This window comes from Heliangelus exortis, chromosome 6 (assembly GCF_036169615.1).
Source record: "Heliangelus exortis chromosome 6, bHelExo1.hap1, whole genome shotgun sequence".
NCBI lineage: Eukaryota > Metazoa > Chordata > Aves > Apodiformes > Trochilidae > Heliangelus > Heliangelus exortis.
Window position 1 is genome coordinate 18,357,497 of NC_092427.1, and position 20,245 is coordinate 18,377,741.

General features: G+C 38.3%; 1 protein-coding gene across 4 annotated transcripts in view; it reads right to left on the reverse strand.

Annotated features, from left to right (window-relative positions):
• DIP2A (disco interacting protein 2 homolog A) overlaps positions 1 to 20,245 on the reverse strand; it is a 109,426-nt gene that overhangs the window by 68,745 nt on the left and 20,436 nt on the right. For 3 of the 4 annotated variants that reach the window (XM_071746949.1, XM_071746948.1, XM_071746947.1), the window contains exon 2: positions 5,954 to 6,025. In XM_071746949.1, the coding sequence (XP_071603050.1) occupies positions 5,954 to 6,025 (72 nt within the window). Of the gene's footprint in view, positions 1 to 5,953; positions 6,026 to 7,373; positions 7,458 to 20,245 lie in introns of those variants that run through there. The other variant, XM_071746950.1, reaches the window with a different exon arrangement.

The window sequence follows — 20,245 nt, forward strand, 5'->3', positions numbered from 1 at the left end:
TCAATATAAGAGATGGAAAGTTTCTCATGGTAACAGCTTTTTATTATTATTTTATTTATAAATTTATTTAACAGTAATACAAGGAGCTTGACTTAAGCCCCTTGGGTTTTGTAGGTCACTGTTTTTGCCAGATTTCACTTAGGCAAGAGTTCTCAAAAGTAGCATTAATCTGGACTGGTATTGGTAGCTGAAAAACACACTATGTCCTGTAAAAAACAGCCCTCAGAGGGAAATGAAAAATGTATGTTTTCTCAAGTTTATAAAGCAGAAGTATGTCTGGTTCAGTATTTACATATCCCTTACTTTTTGTTTTCTTTATATTTGTTATATTGTCACAGGTAAGCCGCAGATTAATTAATGTATGATTACATTATATACATTAATGTATGTAATTTTGCATTAATGTACCACTAATATTTTCTTTCACAATAAATCTATAAAAGCAATATTCTTAAAAATTGATTTGCCCAAGATGCAGACAGACATTTGGAACTTTTATGTGAAACCGAGTGGCTGAAGAGACCATCAGAAGCAGTAGGTATGAAATGGTGAATTTTAATTTGGCACTGATTGTTTCTTCTTGTAGCACCAAATCTGTTTTTAACATCCACCAAATTAGATGGCCATGAGAAAGCTAACAGGAACAGACCATTGTGTGCTTTTGTGTGCTGTGGCTAATTGCAATCATGTAGGTGATGCAGAACAAGTCTGTGTCATTGGATGATTCAGTACAGATCCACTACTGACTGCAGAAGTGTGGCCTCAAGCTGAAGCAATTACCTCAGACTCAACAGAGGTGTCTCCTGTCACCTCAGGATTAGATGGAAATCAACCACTGTATTTTTCATGATTGATTTTATCTCACTTCTGCTTTGGCTTGGAAGTGTTCTTGAATCTTTAAGATCACCAGGTCCTAGCAGGTTCTTCTGACAGACAATTTGTTTTTGAAGTACTTAAGTACGTTTAAGTACTTCTAAACTTGATGGAATCTCTGAAATCATCTTTTCCCAGCAGAGCTCTCCCAGGTTGGTTCTAGTTACCACACCAAGCTCTGTCTTGGACTTTCTCAGAGAATAATCTTGGAATTTATTCTAACTCTTCTCAAGAATGGCAAAAAAACAGAAAGATAAAAGCTTACATACAACTGTTCCCCAGAAAAACTGGGCATCCAAGCCCTGATGACCCTGAGGTATCTTGGCTAGGAAGAGCTCCTTGAGTTTAGGAATGAGCACAGTGGCCAAATCTGCAAAACCAGTACCAGCACAGAAGGTGTGTCCCAATGGAATACAGGTGCTCAAGGCACTGGTCTGATGCCACAGACATTTGACAGCCCCACTACAAAGTGACAGCTGGCCTCAAATGCTAGCACTGAGCTTTCTCAACCAAAAGCATAGAGCTGGGAAGAAAACAAGTAGATAAAAAATAATTTATACAGCACTATACAGCTGTTGGTTTTATTTTTATTTATACATATAAATATATAGCATAAAATATGTTTTTGATTTTATATAGATACATATAAAAAAACAGTGTAGCTGAATTTCTTCTATATATATTATACCTATAAAAGAGCTACACTCTCCAAGCTTTTAAAACTACAGAAAATATTAATTTCTTTAAAGAAATAGCTGGTAAGTGAGCAGGAAATCACCACAATAGCAAAGGATGGTTCTAGCACAGCTCCCACAGGGAAGGCAGACTACCTTCAAGTGACTGAACTGGTTGGTGTCAGAACCTCTGAGGTTTGTATTACATCTTCCTTTGTGGTTAAATTAGCTTTGAAATGGTTTCAAGTGTCTGGATTGCAGGCAGAATTCATGTTATGGCATGGCAACCCCTAAGAAGAAATCTCGAGTTACCAACATTAGAGTGCAGAGAATAAATTTTTTTTATTTACCATTCAACAATCAGCTCATGCCATTACACTTCCTGACCTGAATTTTTTAACCCTTCAATGACAAATGTAACTTCACAGGTAGGTAGAAGTTACCTGATCACCCAAGCATAGCACTGAGTTTGCCTACAGTAAGGCTTTTGGAGTTGCCATCACCTCTGGTATCTCACTTCAAGATACACCCCACAAGTGGCAATTTAAAGGGAGTCTAGGAGGAAACAGTTTCTTTAGGTATCAAGCGTCTCCTAAGACCCATCAGAAAAAGTACAGTGAAGGTTGGCTACAAGGAAGAAAACAGAGAAGAGAGTATGCAATATTTACTCTCCATCAGGACAGGATGCAAGTTACCAAATTCACTGTAGACACTGCTCATTTTAGAATGTTATTTCTGAACTTTTTTACACCCAAGCTCTACCCACATTCAACATGGATTTTTGCACTGTGCCTGCTCCCTCAGAAGCTTCACTTAGCAGCATGCCAGGCATGCTACTACATGTACAATTTATTATTTCCACAGAGGTTTATATGAAATTTGAATGTAGAGGTTGACTGAGGAAACTGATACCAACTGATTACTATTAAAGCTTGCTATTACTTTTGCTTCTACTTTTGCACAGTGCACTTGATTAGATTAGTGCAAGATAGCACATTTTAATTAGCATTTCCCTGTAACAACATAGCTTCATGGTTCCTAAGTGAAATCTAATTTTTCCACTAACTCATCCTAACTGCAGGTTTAGAATTTTAGAATGCAAAGGAAACCCTACAGGAATGTGACTCCTGAATACTAACATGTTCTACTTAATTTTAATGTTAATTGAAAATATGCTTTGCAGCCACTTGTCTTTTTCTATTCACTAAGCTCCCTGTGGGTTTATTTAACACTGTCTGCATAATGATTTGGTTCCCCACAGATTCAGGTACACACTGCAGTAGAAACTTAATATGAAGTTGTTTTACTTGGCATTGAAAGAGTAGTTCTCATACGATTAACTTTTTTATGTGGCAGCTGCTGATGTACAGACTTCTGCAATTCTGCAGAAAAAGTTACACTTAAAAAATCCAAATCTTACCAGTATATGAGTGTTTTTTGAAACACAAAGATGATACAACTTGTTGATTCATAAATATTTGTTAAAAGAAGATACTATCAACTTCCCATGTAAATCAGTGTTATGATTACAGATATCTGTTTCTAGCTTCCAACAAGACAGAAGAATCACCCTGCCCACGTTCAAATCTAAATTAGGGATCCTACAGCAGACTCACAGAATGGGCACCCTCTCCTCCCAGCTTAAGCCATTTCTTTCCACAGTTGCTTCAAAATGTGTGCCACTGCACATTTAGCTTAAACCTTACAAGTCAGCAGAATAGCACTATCATCAAAAGTTTTGTAAGAGAACAAGTAGAGCTACCAATGCACTATGAAAAATACATCAATTTTTGTGAAATTCAAGTAAGTTTGAAGAACGTGAGAAATTAAAATTACTTGGTCAGCTGTCTTAAGAAAAGACAATTCATGTAAAGGGAAAAGAAATTATGATCAGCTTTAGAAAGCTATGAGTTACTGGTGCTGGAGATGGTCAAATTGCAGACTAAAACGTCTTCAAATCTAAAACAGTGGTGTCTAAGCAGTCTGCAGAAACTTGAGGGGTAACCAAGAACTTAACAAATCCTATCAGGAATGCAACTGAGCAAAGGATGTTACAAAAAAAATCCTGCAATCAAATTTTTAATGATAGGAGAAAAAAAATAGTATCACTGCAGGCTCAAAGCCACTGGGACTCCCACACATTAATCTCAGCCATGCTGAAGCTGTGTCAATTAACAAAATTTCAAGCCAAAACTGGGTTAATGGAACAGATGTCAGGAAACTGAAATAAGCAGCTAGCTCAGGGTTTTTAGCAAACTTTGTCTTTTTGCCCAAGTATCATTATTTCTGCATATTAAAGCTAGATTCCCAACATCTTACAGTTAAGTCAGGCAGAAGTGGTAGAGAAATCAGGTAATTCAGTATTTCTTAGTAATAGTGGGATCAAACAAGTAGCACAAAGCACAGAATCATCTAATTATTGAACACTGCTTAAGATAATTACGGAAAAACTGGATGAACAGGGGGAAATTTTTAAACACCTGGAAATGTAAAGGGACCTTACTTGAGCCTAACATCAGATGACAGATAAACCAGGAGACAGCTGAACTGCACTGCCGTTTCCTTAGGACATGCTTTCTAACAGTTATTGTCCAGCATGTTAAGGTGTCAACCTAGACAATATTAAATAACTTCTGGAAGAAACACTCCTGAACACCTCAACTTGGAAAGAGAAGCTTCAGAGAACACAATTCTTGGAAAGTACCATTAACATATTTTCTTTTTTTTTTTTTTTTCTTCTAAGGCCACCTAACAAGGCAGTTCTGTATTTTATAAACTGCTTCAGCTGAGAGAATTCTTTAATAAGCAGGCTATTATATAGGATATTTCAAAACACTCTTCGAAATCATACAGGTATAACAGGAGGCTCCTACAGCAGACAACTGAACTTAAACAGCCCTGGAAACACTGCACAGGAGCCAGTGTTACTTCTAAGATCCCAAGATGTAGGATAAGCCACAGGGACAGCAGTATTCATGCAGAAAAGGGGAAAAAAGGTTCTCTACACTGCATTCTAGCTTTAAAACTTACTTTAAGTATAAAAGATAAAGTGCTGTACTTTCCTAAGATACACTTGAGCTCAGATCTTTAATCAAGCTGCCTTTCAGTGTAAAGATTGAGAAAAAAAACCAAACAAAAAACCAAACCAAACAAAAAAAAAACCAGCATAAAAAGCCCTATCAATAGAAAGCAGAGAAAGTAGTGTATATCAATGGTTATGAGAGAGTAAAATAAAAGACAGATATCCAAAGACTTAGCTTTCTACTACACAATCTCAAAATCTTTAACTAAGCTGAGTTGGAGGACAAGGTATTTTGAACAGGAAAGTGAGACGATTCCTTAGAGTAAAATTGTGTAAGGAGAAGCTGTGGCAGGTGAAGCTAGAGCTTGCTGTTGACTGCAGTGTTTCTCAAAAAAATCCAAAGTTTGCTGAGGGAAAAACTAACCTGCTGTTCTTAAAAGCACCATAAGCACAGTAACAAACCCATGCCAAGAAACCCCATGATGAAACACCAGGTGATGTTCTAACTCTTCAATCCCAAATACACATTATGCATTTTTTTTCTAAAACACCACAACTTGGCAGAACTCATGAGACTAAAATTTTTGTCTCTCCTGCTGGGAAGCGATACAGGCACCAAGTCTTGAGATTTCAAAAGCAAGAGACTATAATCTTGTTCAACTATTTGCACAAAAAGAGGAGACACCCATTCCTGTTTCAAATCAGTAACTTCTGTGAATATCAGAACCAAAACAAGATAAAAAAATTATAGCATTAATCCCTCTGTTCTCTTTTCTGAAAGCATAACACTAACACTGTAAAATAATTCCTGTTATTCTTTTTCTCTTGGCTATCTACAGTGTCTCATTGTCAGTTCCACTCATCTCAGTCATCTTCTCATTTGTGGCCTAGGGTTATATACAAGACCAAAAGTCAACAGCTTTAGCACCAAGTGATGTAAGTGCAATAGTATAAAAATAAATAAAAGATGCTGGGAACTTAGCTTCCTGCCACTGAAGAAAAAATCTGATAATAAACAGCTTAAGAAGTAACAGTTTATAATAAAAAGTTAGTATTTTGAAGAAACTGGAGTAGGGGGGAGGTAAAGGGCATGTTTGAAAAAGCACATGAAAGAATGGGAGTGCTGACCATTTAAATCAAACTTGCCAACATGCTTTCAGGAATAACTTAACTTTAAAAACTTCTAAAAATAAGTAATCTTGTCTTGGATGCAGTTCTCAAAGGGACATTTACTGACAAAAACATAATAGCCATTTTCCACTACTAGGTAGATGCCATGCCAGTTAAACACTACTTATTTATCTTTTCTATTTAATGAGAACCTTTCCATTACATATTTTTACAGCTTTAGCACACACAGTGTAACTTAAATGCAGTCTCTTACCTTGAATTAGTGGTATGTACCGTGCTAACAGCTTTGCCCTTTTCTTTTCATATCCTTTCTGGGTGATGTCTCCTAAAGAAAAGAATAAAAAATACATATTATTTTGAACAGTTTTTAAGGAAATGTTCTTGTTTTGATGATACTTATGGTTAAACTCAGTAACTTTAAATCAGTCACATTAGCAACAGAGACTGGGCATGTCAGAGAAATTCATAGACAAATACCACTCATGCAGCACTATCTGAGCACATCTGAAAATGAGGGTCTTGGAGGTCTAGTGGGTTTATATTCTCAAAAGAATAGTGGTTTTGTCTGCAGAAACTGTTTTTAGCCTGGTTCTGGAGGTATTTACCATAATGCAGAATGCAGCATAAAAGATTCACACTGTAGTGGAAGACAATGAAGCTTAACAGCCTGGCCCTGCACCCTTCTGGGTCAGCAGAAATGCTCAACATACCAGGGCTTGAGAGAACTTCCTCCAGCGAACCCTCTGGAGTTCCTTTCAAACTCCAGACCACGTTGTCCACTCTGCACTGTGCAGCAAGCACATCCATCTCAGCTTTCAAGTCCCAGGGGGTGATAATTTTCTTTTAGACACAGTTTTTACTTACAGTTGTCATGCAATACCCTGTTTTAAACCTATACTGCAGAGTCCATGTGTTTTTAGGCAGACTAGAATAAAAGAAAAACTTCTGTAGAAACCCAAAATAAGTTTCTTCCACATTTCAGAATCTGTATCTACCCTGCCACAAGGTGGCTTCATGCAAAAAAAGCAGCAAGCTTAGTATGAAAATAAAAATAAAAAATAAAAATAAAAAAAACCAAAACCAAAAACACCCCAAATCTAAGAGCTTTGTCCATTTCTAGATTACAGCATAGACATGAAAACACTGATCTCAAATAACTTTAAACCACTCCCAAAATTCACACTTGCTTTAAGGCAGTGAGATACTATACAGTTCCACTAACAAACTGGACTTTTATCCCTCCATACCCAGCAAATCACAGAAAGGGCTGGGAGGGACCTTGAAGAGTATCTGGTTACAACCTCCCTGCACTGGGGAGGGACACCTCCCACTAAGTTCCATGGAGCTCAAAGCTCCATCCAACCTGGCCTTGAACCAAATGCATCATAACAGCATGAAATACCACCAGGAGTAAAGATAGTAAAAGTATTTAATGATATTTTTGAAAAAATACTCGAGTAGAAATGTAGGCAGGTAACTTTTGTCACTTTAATTAGGACACAAAAGTAGCATTTTACATTTAGATCTTTGTTTGAAACACACTCTTCCAGCAAAATATTGGTGAAAGAGTTTACCAAAGCAAACCACAGAGAAGTCTTCCTGGGCTGCCAGCACACATGGCTGGCTCACGTCACCAGACCTGGGGCTGTGCTGGGTATTGTCTTTATCCTTACCAAAGTTTTTGAAGGGCTATCAGCACTATCAAGAGTTATGTGGACAATACAAGAAAGACAGAGGATAATTTACATGGGCTTCATTCCCTTTGGAAGTGAGTCTGCAAAATTACAAGATTTTATGTTACTAGTAACAGTTATTTTTAATTTACCCATAAAAGGAGGCAAGGCTTGGTTAAAAGCAAGAATCCCTTTTCATCAGTCCAATATTATTCAGAAAAGTCCTGACTCTGTTTTTTAAAATATTCCTTAGGAATTTGCCATAGTACATAAGGTTTGAGTCTGAGTTTTTATTTAATGCTGTGCATAGCAATATGTGTTCTAAATACATTTTTCTTCAAACATCCATCTCCCTCCTACATCAGAGGATACTGCTGACAGAAATGTAATTTAAAATTACAGTACACCAAATCAAGCAATGAGAACTTGAAGATAATGTTCAAAGAGAAGAAAAAAAAAATGCAAATCCTGGAGTGCTTCAATCATTGCAGGCATTTCAAACTGCAACCCAACACTTATCAGTTTGTACTCATAAACCTTTGCAAATATTTCATATCAAATTTAGACACAAGACAGAAGTGCTTTGGTCATAATTTTTCCTGAGAATATTTTTTTTTTTGCAGAAGAAATACAGAGAAATCACATATATATATATATATATATATACACATGCACACAAAAACACACACAGGCTATCTAATATACCAAAACAGGATGAAATCAAAACACAAACCAATTACCTGAGCAGATTTGTGTGACTAGGAATAGCTGATCAGAATGACAAATTACACTTCAAGTCATTTTCATGAAAAAAGAAACTGAATACCAAAAAAAAAAATGCACAATTTTCAGCTACGCAGGGGGAAAAAGCCCTGAAATAAACAACCCAGACAAGAAGCACCACTAAGAAGAACATATTCTCTCAAATGCAAGTAATTTGGAAGACTAAAGCAATCTCAGCAAAGTATTTAAGTGACAAATACTGTATGTAACACAAAACTGCCATACCGTAACTTCAGTGAGGACAGGAATTCTCGCAGCTCCATAAATTATTCAAGTAATCCTTAAATCAAGTATCTGTGCAGATCAGATTTGCCAGGTTTTGCCCAATTGATAAGTTATGCTGTGGATGCAGCAGATCAAAGGCTGAAAAGAGTCTCATTCAAACCTCAGTCTGTGAAACTATGGCTTCTCGCTGCATTTGGAAATTCTTTCATTTTGCTGGAAGGCTGACTTGAGGAATTTTTCTCGAGTCAGGTTAAGAAAAGTACAGTCAAGAGCATCTCTGTTTACTTCTGCAGCCCCAATAGCAAGTGGACTCTGCTGCCTGGCAAAGCTTCTCTTTGTTCCTTTCTCAACAGCCTGGGGGTGGGATTCCCCACCCCCTCGGCCTCAGTGGGATTAACCCATCATTTGGGGTTCTTTGTCAGCCCTCACCTCTTCCAAAAAGAGCCACTTAGACACATCTGGTGTGGCGGGGCCACAGCTGCTGTCATTTAGCCTCACTTTCTCCCTAGTTATTAGATCACACAAAAGCAATATGAAGTTTCTCAGTCTCAGCAAACCAGCTGGGAAGCCTGGATAAAAAGACACTGGGATGAGCTGTTAGTTCTCCACCTGGAATACCTGACATATTTTACAATACACTCCAAGAAAATTAATGTAGACAGAGATGAAAGTGATAGCGTTTTGTAAAATGACCTATACAAATTATTTTCTTAATTAGTGCACAAAGAATCTGCACTTATCCCAAATCTACATATGCATGTTTTTTCTTTCACAATGTTAGCACTATAGCTAACAATCCTCACGTCAAACTAACTAACTAAATATTACCTGCACTTTATGGGGCTTTTGTTAACTATTTTTCATTAGCTACCCAATTGCTGGGTTCAAAAATTTCAACTACTTTATCTGCAGTTCTGAAAAGCAGGAGCTGAACACTGAGTAAAGTATTTCAATGCTCTCAAAAAGACATGAATAAGAACCAAGCACATGCTTTATGGCCTAAATGCAGCTGCCATTCTTCATGGCATCGCAAAACCCTCACACTGCAAAGTCTTGACTTGGTATCCTCCAGTCCCTCCCCGGGCACCCCCTTGTCATGGGGTAGGAGCTTGTGTCCCCTTGTGAGGTTGGGAGCTCTGCTGGAGGTGGCAGATGCCTCCAGTAGGGTTCCCATGCCAGAGAGGTCACAAATGAAGGGTCAGACAAAGTGATCAGGATGGGCTCAGTAGCCTTCAGGCAACCATTCCAGGAGAAGGACAACTCTCTCTCTCAGGCAGATGGAGCTCGTGTAGCCCTGTAAGGCCATCCAGCTAAACCTATGTCCTGGGGACTTCGCTGTCACTATCCAAGCTTGTTGGGCCCTGGCAGATGAACCTCAGGAGTAAAGAGTGGGGCCAGTTCCATGCACGCTGCCCCTCACCTACAAGAGCCACAGCGCTGGCTCAGGGAATAAACCCACACCTGTACAGCCCCTGCAGGGACAGGAGAGGGTCAATATGTCAGGGGAAAGGGGTGCTGGAAGCTGCAGACCTGACCCTGCATGCTGGTGGCTCAGGACATTGGTCACTTGAGACTGAGCCAGAAGATGACAGTCTTGTTCAGCAGCATCCTGAGTGACCGAGCAGCCTTTTCAAGGAGAGCACTGCTTGCTCCTCATGGAGAGGGGGCTAGAGAAGGTGGCCTGACCAAAGGTCATCTCCACCCCCCACCCCGTTGGCTACCCACGGTCAATGGGCATCTTCTGATGTGGTTGAAGAAAGACAAAGAGACAAAGGCACACACCTGCCTCTCAAGGTGTGTTCAGATTGACACTCACATGTTGGAACATCAGAACCATGCCCACAGCAGACAGTGGGCGTCCTGAGCGTTGTTCTGCTCTAATTGCCCACGAACTGTCACGACTTAACACGAGCATTGCTGCTCTTGGTGAAGTTCATCTTCATGAGGAAGGCAGTCTTAAAGAACATGGTGCTAGCTACACACTCTGTTGGTCTGGCAAACCCAAAAGCTAAAGACAGCTCTCAGGAGTTGGCTTCACGATTAAAAACTCCATCGCCTCCAAACCTGAAAATTTGCTGATGGGTCATTCCCATTGCATTATTCCCTTACACCTCCCACTACACAGCAAGCAACCTGTTATTCTCTTCAGTATATATGCCCTGACCCTCCAAGATGACCATGCAGAAAAAGTCAAATTCTACATCAACCTGCACTGCCTCACCCAAAAGTTTCCTGCAGGTGATAAGATCATAATCCTTGGTGACTTCAACACCAGAGAAGGAAAGAACTATGAAGCCTGGAAAGAAAAATGAGGCAAGCATAGTGTTGGAAACTGTAATAACAACGGACGCCTCCTGCTAGAATTTTGTGCTGAGCAGCAGCTCCCCATCACCAACACTATCTTCCAACAGAAAGACAACCTGAAGACAACCTGGATGCATCCTCAATCCAAGCTCTGGCACCTCATTGACTATGTTTTAGTGCACCAGAGAACTGTTGGTGATGTCTGTCATACCCGAGCAATGAATCGTGCAGAATGTCATAGAGAACACCACCTTGTACAATGTAAACTTACCCTCTACTTTAATCCCAAACCTAAGAGGGGTGGCATCCCAAGGAGGAGGCTCAAAGTTAATGATCTTCAAAAAGATACAATGAGAGACAGCTTCCAGGTAAACCTTCAAGCTGGACTTTTAGATCAGCCTGTAGATCCCTCTCCTGAAGCGCCTTGGCAACACATTAAAAATAGCATCCTGAAGTCCTCTGAAGAATCCCTAGGGTTCTCCTCAAAGAAAAACAAAGATTGGTTTGATGAAAACAACCAGGAGATCCAAGAATTGTTGAAAAAGAAGAGAATCGCTGACCAAGCACACCTTGCTCAGCCATCTTGCCATGTAAGAAAAGCAGCCTTTCCTCTTGCATGCAGTGAGCTCCAACAGAAACTTCAAGACATCCAGAACAAGTGGGGGATAAACTTAGCAGAAAAGACTGAACTATGGGTGGTTACAGGTGACCACAGAGGGCTTTATGAAGCAGTGTATGGACCCACACTCTTTGATCATTGGTGAGCACATCCACAGTCTCAGGTATAGCAACTATTGACAAATCATGGCAGAAATACTTCCAGTCCCCTTAAATATAAAGTGTGAGTCAAGGGTGTGAATAGTTGCTTCAGCCTGGAGAAGTGTTTTTCAGATGGTTTAGAAAAGCAGGCAAGTTGCCAGCCAAAACATAACTCGGAAGTCACCTGTGGAAAAAAAAAAAGTAAATCTCCAGTGCTTCTGGAAACAGCTTGTCATTGTATTTGAAGAGTTGGTGGAGTTGGAAGAACTTATTCAGCAGTCATCTTTTCTGATTCTATGTCTTAGACATGCTTAGCAAATATTTTTAAGTGAAACAACTCCCCAAATTTTACTTTGCATCATTCTTGTGAAATAAATAATTACTTTGGCATCCAGGATTTCTGTCCACTGCAAAACAAAAATAATCAAGGCACTTTTAAGAAAAATGAAGAGAGTTAACTATATGGAAAGCCAGTAATGTTTGGTGTAACAGCTGGGGAACCATAAAACAGTGCTGAAGAACACTGACCTAAGCAGCCAGCAGAAGAAACATTTCTGTTTGTCATGTTAATATTTCTCCCAAGTAAATCATGTGCCAACCAGTCCTGATGAAATTGCTGATAATGGAAGCACACAGGAAAAGAAACCTCAGCACTACAAAGGCTGATGACAATAGAACCATCAGTGGATGGTTCATCTCCTGTCCTAACAGGATAAAGCTCTGAAACTACAGCTGTTAAAGCGTGAAGACTGATCATGAGCTTCTGAATCATCTCATGCATGTGCTTTGCAAGCTTAAGCATTCTTGACAGAGCCTCAGAGAGCACCAGTGAGAAATCATACCCAACATCAACAGGGAGAAAGTTCCTTAAGGATGTTTACTACTCAAAAGTCTCAAAATCAATACAGTAATACAAGTAATAGGTGCATCTAAAGTGTAATAACGACAAGACCATCTGAACAACAATCTTGATTACAAAATCTCAAGGATGCCATTCTCTCAAACGTAGCTTTGAGAACAACAGCAGAAACTGAAAAAAAGGAAAAAAAATTCCACACTGAGTAACACAACATTTATCTTTTCAGCATCTGCAGCAGATAAGTAGAGGCTTCAGAAAGCCATCGCTAACAGTAATCTGCATGTGCAAGATTGAAAATGGAGAGAGTATGACAGTAGGGTAAAGCTGTTCATCATCAGGAAAATGCTTCCAAAGTCTAACACTTGGTTTCAAAGAAGGTGAAATCAACAGAACTGCAAACCCTAATGGGGTTTGATGGACCATTGCCCTGCATACAGCCCCTGTGTCTGCAAGTCCACTCCATCAATAGCAGTAAAGAAATGTTAAGCCTTCACCCTGGGACTGGTAAACTTTTAGATGAAAGAACTAACCCTAGACTTAGAAGATGATGATCTCATGTGCATGAGTACTTGCCACACAGGTAAGAAGTCACCACACTATCCAGCAAAGGAGGGAAAGCAAGAGGTCACAGTCCTTGCTAGGATTGAAGAGGACGGCTGACAAAGTTGACTGAGATTTTACTGGCTTGAAAAAAATAATAACCAAAACCTTATTATCCACATAGTTTTGTGGACTCTTCCAGAGCACCACGTTTACACTCATGTTTTAAATACACTTACAAGACAACACTTGGTGATCCCTTCCAAGGCTGCAGACATGTCCTCTGTGAACATGGAACCTGACAGCTGCAAGTAGTTCAAAACTGAAACATGACTTTGAGGAAAGCTCCTGAAAATGAACCAGAGATCAAAATACAAACCCTTACAGAGAAACTGTAAAAATACTGGAAAATAAGTTGGGAGGTTAAGAAAACATTTCAGAAATTAAATGCTCTTTAGAAAACGAAGTGGTTTAGGGAAGCATTTTTTTCATATACACACCTGTGAGCTTCAAGCTGGGCTGCACACTATGAGCAGATTCTGCTGCTCAATGCCCCTAACCTATTACTAGTACCTATTACTAGTACCCATTACAAGCTTTGTTTACCTGCTACACATTTTTCTCCCAGATACCATACTTTTTTTTTGTATAAATCAAGCAAAATCCAAACTGATCAACATGTGATCCAGGATGAAAATCATTACTTGCAATTCAAGAATGCATTTTGGACCTCTGAACCACGCAGAAGACAAGACCTGCTGCCAGCCCTGAGATATGGCCTGTGCTATTTAAATCTGATAATGATAGTGTTTTGGAAAAGAAAAAATAAAATTCTTCTGTAACTACCATTTATCCCTATGTGGAAATTGGTGTACTTATTAAACCAACTGGTTCCAAACTGGATCCACATCAACATAGTTCTTCTGTAAACTATGGTGGCCTTTTGCCCCCTCCTTTTTCTGCCCACAGAGAAACCAGCATTTTGTCTGGGCAAAACAGAAGTTTGCTATTTCATTCTGTCCCTCATAGTGGAATTATTTATCAACAGCACATTAATAAAGTAGCAGGACATCTCACAACTGTCTGGAAATAAGCAGTCCATTGAGTAGCCTTGGTTCTATATTTTTAGCTACTCATTTTCCCCTTCTCATTCTTAACATCTGATTCTTTTATTAAAACTGTATTACAAGCTGTATTGCCATAATTGCTGAAATTTGTACTCAAATAAGTGACTGAATCCAGATTAGTTGTATTGCTAAACACAGTGGTTTGGGGTTTCTTTTCTGGTTAATAGTGCTAAGTACATCTGTTTCGAGTTGTTTGCTCTGCTATAAAGGCCACCCTTTGCAACCTGGACTGTAAAGAAACACTTTTAACTTGCCATGTAATCTGAAGTCCATTCTGGTATTCAATTTCTAGTGAGAAGTCCCACTTTTTTTTCCTCTTCTATAAAACATACCTTCGCTTTAAGACTCATGCTTGAGCACAGCATTTCAGCCATAGCTAAGCTTATGTTCACGATGTCTTTGAAAAATATAGAAAACTGTAACCTCATGAGAAGCAGGTGAAGCTTTAATACCCAGAAAAGAACCCTTACTTACCTCTTTAAATTTGCAAAGTATCCCTTTGTCCTGAATCATTGCTATTTTCTGAAGGGCTCTTGATTGATGCTTTAATTTAGTTTCCATATGGTGAGCTAAGTGAAGTGTGACGATATCTTTATTATAATCTTTCATTTTATACAAGTCTGCTTAAAATGGAAATAAGTGATATCTGATAATTTAAAACTGTGATGTTCTTGGCTAACCTATAAAAAATTCTGTTTTGAAGATCATATTTTAGACATCCGAGATGCTTTTTAAGCAGTATTACAAGTTTAGCAAAACTTAAGTGAAAATGTATATTACTGGTGATTCCTAATTTACAGGGCTTTCATCCATCTGAGAGAACTTAAGTTATCAAAGTACAAAATTTGTCTGCAGGTAAAACTTGTAATGTAGAGACACATGACTACTTAAATGCAGTTTCTTTAAACCTTTGTATACATAATTAAATCACTGAAACAGCAATTTATAGAAAAAAGACAAATAGTAACTAATTGCATGTACCTTAATGACATTAAGGGATGTCATTTGATCACTATGTTAGTAGCAGAAAACGACATTTTTTACTTTGTGAGAAATTACACAACAGAACTATATGTTTAACAATGCCATTAATTGCTGGTGTAATTTATCTGAACCTAAATTCAGTCTGATCAAGCCCTTCAGATTTTTGCTATTGGCAAAGCAATGCTAATGTTAGGATTAGAAAATTCCATTTTAACCCACTTAGGTATCACCTTTTCACCTCAGAGTTTCAAAGCAGTTCCTAAACAAAGGCAACACATATTTTTAAAATTAAAAAAAGGCAAGGTGAATGAAGTATGCAGTGTAGAGAGGGTGAGAAAAGTCTCTGCATCTCAGGCTATCCTGCTCTGCACAAATTCACACTTCTGAACTGCATGTACACTGAAAGACAAAAGGGCCACTCCTCCTTTTTCAATATTGAGCTGGCTTGAAACTGTTATTGCTTCATCTGCCAGGAGTCAGCATTCGACAGGGTAAAAGAAGGTTAAATAACTGGATCACAAAAGCAAACTGGCAAATTTCCATACTCAGCTAGCCTAATTAATGAATTGTTCTTATGCTGCTTACTCTCACTCCACAGGGAGACAGGAAAAGCTCAAAATCCCACCACTTCCTTTCCATCCCATTAGGGCTCTCTGTAGAATACAGAAACAGACAGACAGATGCCAGCTTTACATACATCTGCAGGTATAAAAGTCTGACAATGGATCCTGCTTGTACAACTACTTAAAAACTAGTCCTTTTTCACATAATGTGAGATGTTTCTTTTTAATGAAACATACTCTTACCTATTATTGCACCAGAAGACAAATGGAGAAACATTTTCATTAAGTTCAAGCTGAATTACGGTTTGCACTTTGGCAGACACAAGCTTCAAAATATAATACCCCTGGCAGCTTCCTAACATCAGGCATTTTTAAGTATGAGAACAGTTTTAGAAGCACTCAATTGCTGTGTTCTGTAAGGTTGATTAGAATCTTCATCCAGAGGTTATAAACAGAATTTATAAAACCAGATGCAGCTTCCCTACCTTATTATTATGTAAATCATGAATGTTGCTGTCCCCTGGAACAAGCTGGGGGAAGCTCTGTGCATCGGGGGAAGAGGTGGAAATCATCTGGTACATAGGGAATGTACCGTCTGCTTCCCACAAAAGCCAACAAAAGAAGTTGAAACAAAAACCCCAACAGACTAGGAGTGGTCAGGCAGCTCAACGAGCAGCATATTTTAAAGTTCAAGCTCAAAAATATTCTGATAGAGTTTAAAACTATTTTGAAAAAATATAGAAACTAAAAGCTTTTGAAACAATGTTGTACACATTCAATGTGTCCTCCTTTTAAGCACTATTAAGAAAATGGTATTCCAAAATAACAAAAATCCTGGGGTACTGCAGAGATTAAAATACTTAGACTTATGGCTTTTTACTTCCTAGATGAAGCAAGGGTATAATTTGAGAGAAGAATAATATGGTATTCAACTATTATGAGTTAGGTCAGAAATGAATGTCTGAACGAAGTCATTTTAACCAAAAGTATGCAGTGGGTAGGGAGGGGAAGATGCTCTGCTGCTGGCTATGCAGACACTTCTCTTCCCTTTGCTCACCTGTACTGAAAATCTCTCACGCCATAGCATCCAGGAACATTCTCAGATCAAACCCTACTCACTGGTTACCACAAAAGACTCCATGAAAATGGCCCCCAAAGAGGGAAATACGGAAACAATCAGATTTAGAGATGAAGAATCATAAGGAAAAAACCCAACTTTCTATAATACATTTTGCATCAACTTTAAGTAGCACATTCCTCTCCAATAATGTTATGAAGACAAGAAAATTAACTTGCTAGATAGGATTTTTTCTGTATAATTCATTTAAGACATCCAGCCACAAAGTAAGATTCATATTTAACTTGGTAATAAATGCCTTATTGTAATGTCTTGTAATTCCCTTTCTCATCCAAAGAGCCTTTTATTTTTCCATTTTACATCCTCCACACACTTGTGTAAGGCCCAGTGATTAATGAGAAAAATGATATTTCAGACGAAAAACTTCTACATTTTGTACAAAGCTTTATTTTTATGGTGTGCTTTTTTGGATGTCAGTGCCATTATTTGGTTGGGTTTTTTGGTTTGTTTGTTTTTTGTTTTTTTATCTCCACTAATACCCAAGGTTACCCCATCAGCCTCCAATGTTTTGCAAGCAAGTGAGCTTTCAAATTTCCTAGTTCTAAAAAGTTCATATTCATACTTTGGTAGCAATCACAAAGCTCAGTGGATCACAGCAAAGATGCCATTTAAGGATGATGAACAATACTGAAGATGGAAACAGGCTGATCCTGAAGTCCATAACCATGGGAAGTTCCAGCTCATTAATAAGACCATGAGAATCTTTTAAAAACCCACCAGAAAAATCCCCAAACTCACAAACCAATATTCATAATTCACAGGACACATTCAAAATATACAAAGAGAAGTCATGTAACCATCAATGCCTAACACATTCACAACTCAAGTTTTGTCAATCTGTAAACTTTTTCAATGGATTTTTAGGTCTCAGTTTCAGGTTTTATTACTTTCCTGACACATGGTTACCACACCTTCACATGCATTGTCAAACCATACTTTAGAGGAAAGGACAAAAGAGATTTAAAGTTGATCTTGAAATAACTGGGTTGGGGGTGGCTTCTGCATCAAGTTTTACTATGAGTGCAGATGATTTGACTTACTAAAAGTAAAAGGTAGTGTAGATTTCAAAAAAAAACACCTCTTAGTTGGTATCCCTGGTAAAGCTACAAAATAACATAATACAATGTAATTTTTCTAGGAAATTAGGTCTCACTAGATGACTTTATCCATATAAATCATCTGATGTGATCACAAAGAAACAGATGAAGTGATTCAGAATTCCTGGCTGAACTACAAAATGATAAACTACACTGAAAAAAAAAGAAAAAAGCTGAATTATTCACGGGCGCATGCAAAAAAGCAAGCCAGCTGGTGCACACAAACAGCCTCTCATAACAGAAGAAAAAAACCATCAATCCCTATTAGGACCAGAACACTTCAGAGTTTAGAAGTTTGAGAGGCCCCAGCAGTGGGCCCTGCGGTGTCTAAACTTAAATTTATTTCTAGTTTCAGCACTACCTATTTAAGTATCAAGATGACATTAGGAGCCTATAAAAGATCAAATATAAGGTATCTGCCTGAATGCAGGACTTGAAAAATGCAAGAACACGGTTTGTGAAGGCCTTTCCTGATTACTCATGCACAAGAGCAGTGCTTTATCACACAGCACAGATGATGCATCTGTTCAAAGGCAGTAACTGTGAGTGCTCACAAAAATGAAACAGATTGCCTCGTGACAACTTTTCGCAAAGAAGGCCACTAGTAAGGACCAAGACCATCCCACCCCACCCAACTCCCCTTTGGTTAGGGATAAGTTGATTGCTTGGTCTCCCAGACAACTTGGCTCAGCCCCGTATGACCAGACAGGAGCCACCAGTTTGCTACCTTTACCAGGAAAAGCAGTTCCTCCACAGGAAGTTGCTGCTTTCATTCCAAGTATTCTCGTATCTGAAAATAAGCTGAATATTACCCAGCAGTGTGCCAAGGTGCCCAAGAAGGTCAATGGCATCATCCTGGCTAGGTTAGGGAGAAAAAGTGAAACAACCCTAGCAGCAAAACAAAAAAACCCATGTTTCCAGAACTTCACATGCAGTGGTACCCATAATCTAAGGCTGCACTGTGTCTGCAAAATGCTCTTTTAGCAGTAAAATACCCTTAGTTACTAGTCTAGGAGGAAATCAAGGAGCACCACTACAGCAGTAAATCTCCTTTCTGAGGAACATTACCATCAACTGGATGGACAAAAAACACCTTGAATCTAATTGACCAAAATATACCAGTTGCCAAACTTGTATCACTCTTTGTAACATTTTTTGTATAGAAAACTGAAGATTCAAAAACCAAGGGACAAAAGCTTAGACTTGGCTCCTGATTCTTAATGATGAGAAACGTTCCTCAACTATGCACAACTTGTGTCTTGTCTTTTCAGGAGTTCATTTCTTTCATTTTTTAAGTAACTTAAAAATCTACACCTGTGGATAAATCACTGAATAGGATTGTATCAGAATTTAAACCATTGCATACACTGAACACACCACCAACTGAAAAAGAATTTTTTTTTTCCAAATAATCTTTTAAACATTTCACTTAGAAGTGACCACAAGAGGTAGCACAAGAGGTCAGCAATCCTCCACAAACAGCACTCAAGACTTTGTTGGAATAAATTTGCCCAATCAGGTGTTATAGCCATCATTTTACCTCACCCTATTCTGAACCACTGCCATGGGCTTAGATCAATTCCATCCTAATTTTTGAGTGAAGACTTAGTTTCTTATGTAAGACTGACTGAAAACTTACACTTGGTCATCATTCTGTAAAGTAATATGAAGAGCTGACCAGACAAGTTCACCTGGCTTTTATTCCATCACTTAACTCATTTTAAAAACTGTGGTAACATTGTTATTTACTTTAACAACACCTATACCCCAGGCTTTACATTAATAAAATGAAAAAGTTTTTTCACCATTATTTTATAATTTTTATAATTCAAATCTACTAATGCATAGACTTCAGAATGACAAGGAAAAGGACAGACTCCAGGCAATTTACCTCAACAGCCCAACAGACTACTTGGCTATCCCTGAACAAACATTTACTACTCAAACAGTGTGCAAATTCTGATTGAAGAGAACTACTCTAATTTTTCTCTGATTCGAGTTATTTCTATATTAGAGGAACATGTTCAGTGGACTTTAATCCACTTTTGGAAACTGCAAATGTGTGCATTAAATGCTAAAACTAAAACAAAACTTTGGGAGAGTAATGAATAGATTGTCAACTCAATTAGTCAACCCAGTAATCAAAACTGGGGAGGGAGGAGTAACTCACAATAGTCTGGCATTGTTATCTTTGTTTACTGATTTACAATCTACTTAAGGCCATGTACCAGTTTCTTCTTTCCAGTCTCTGCTACTCCAACACTCGACTAAATCATTAATATACAAAAGCAGCTGCCATCAAGAACTAAATCAGCTGTAACACCTTGAAATTATTTCTCAGAGCAAACTTTGAAAATGTTACTCCTTCTAGGAATAAACTACTGATAACACAGGAAATCTAGCAAATTATTACTTTTCTCTAGGTAGTCACACACATATATATATATATATATATGTATATATGCTTAAATTAACAGACAAGATTCAGCCTTC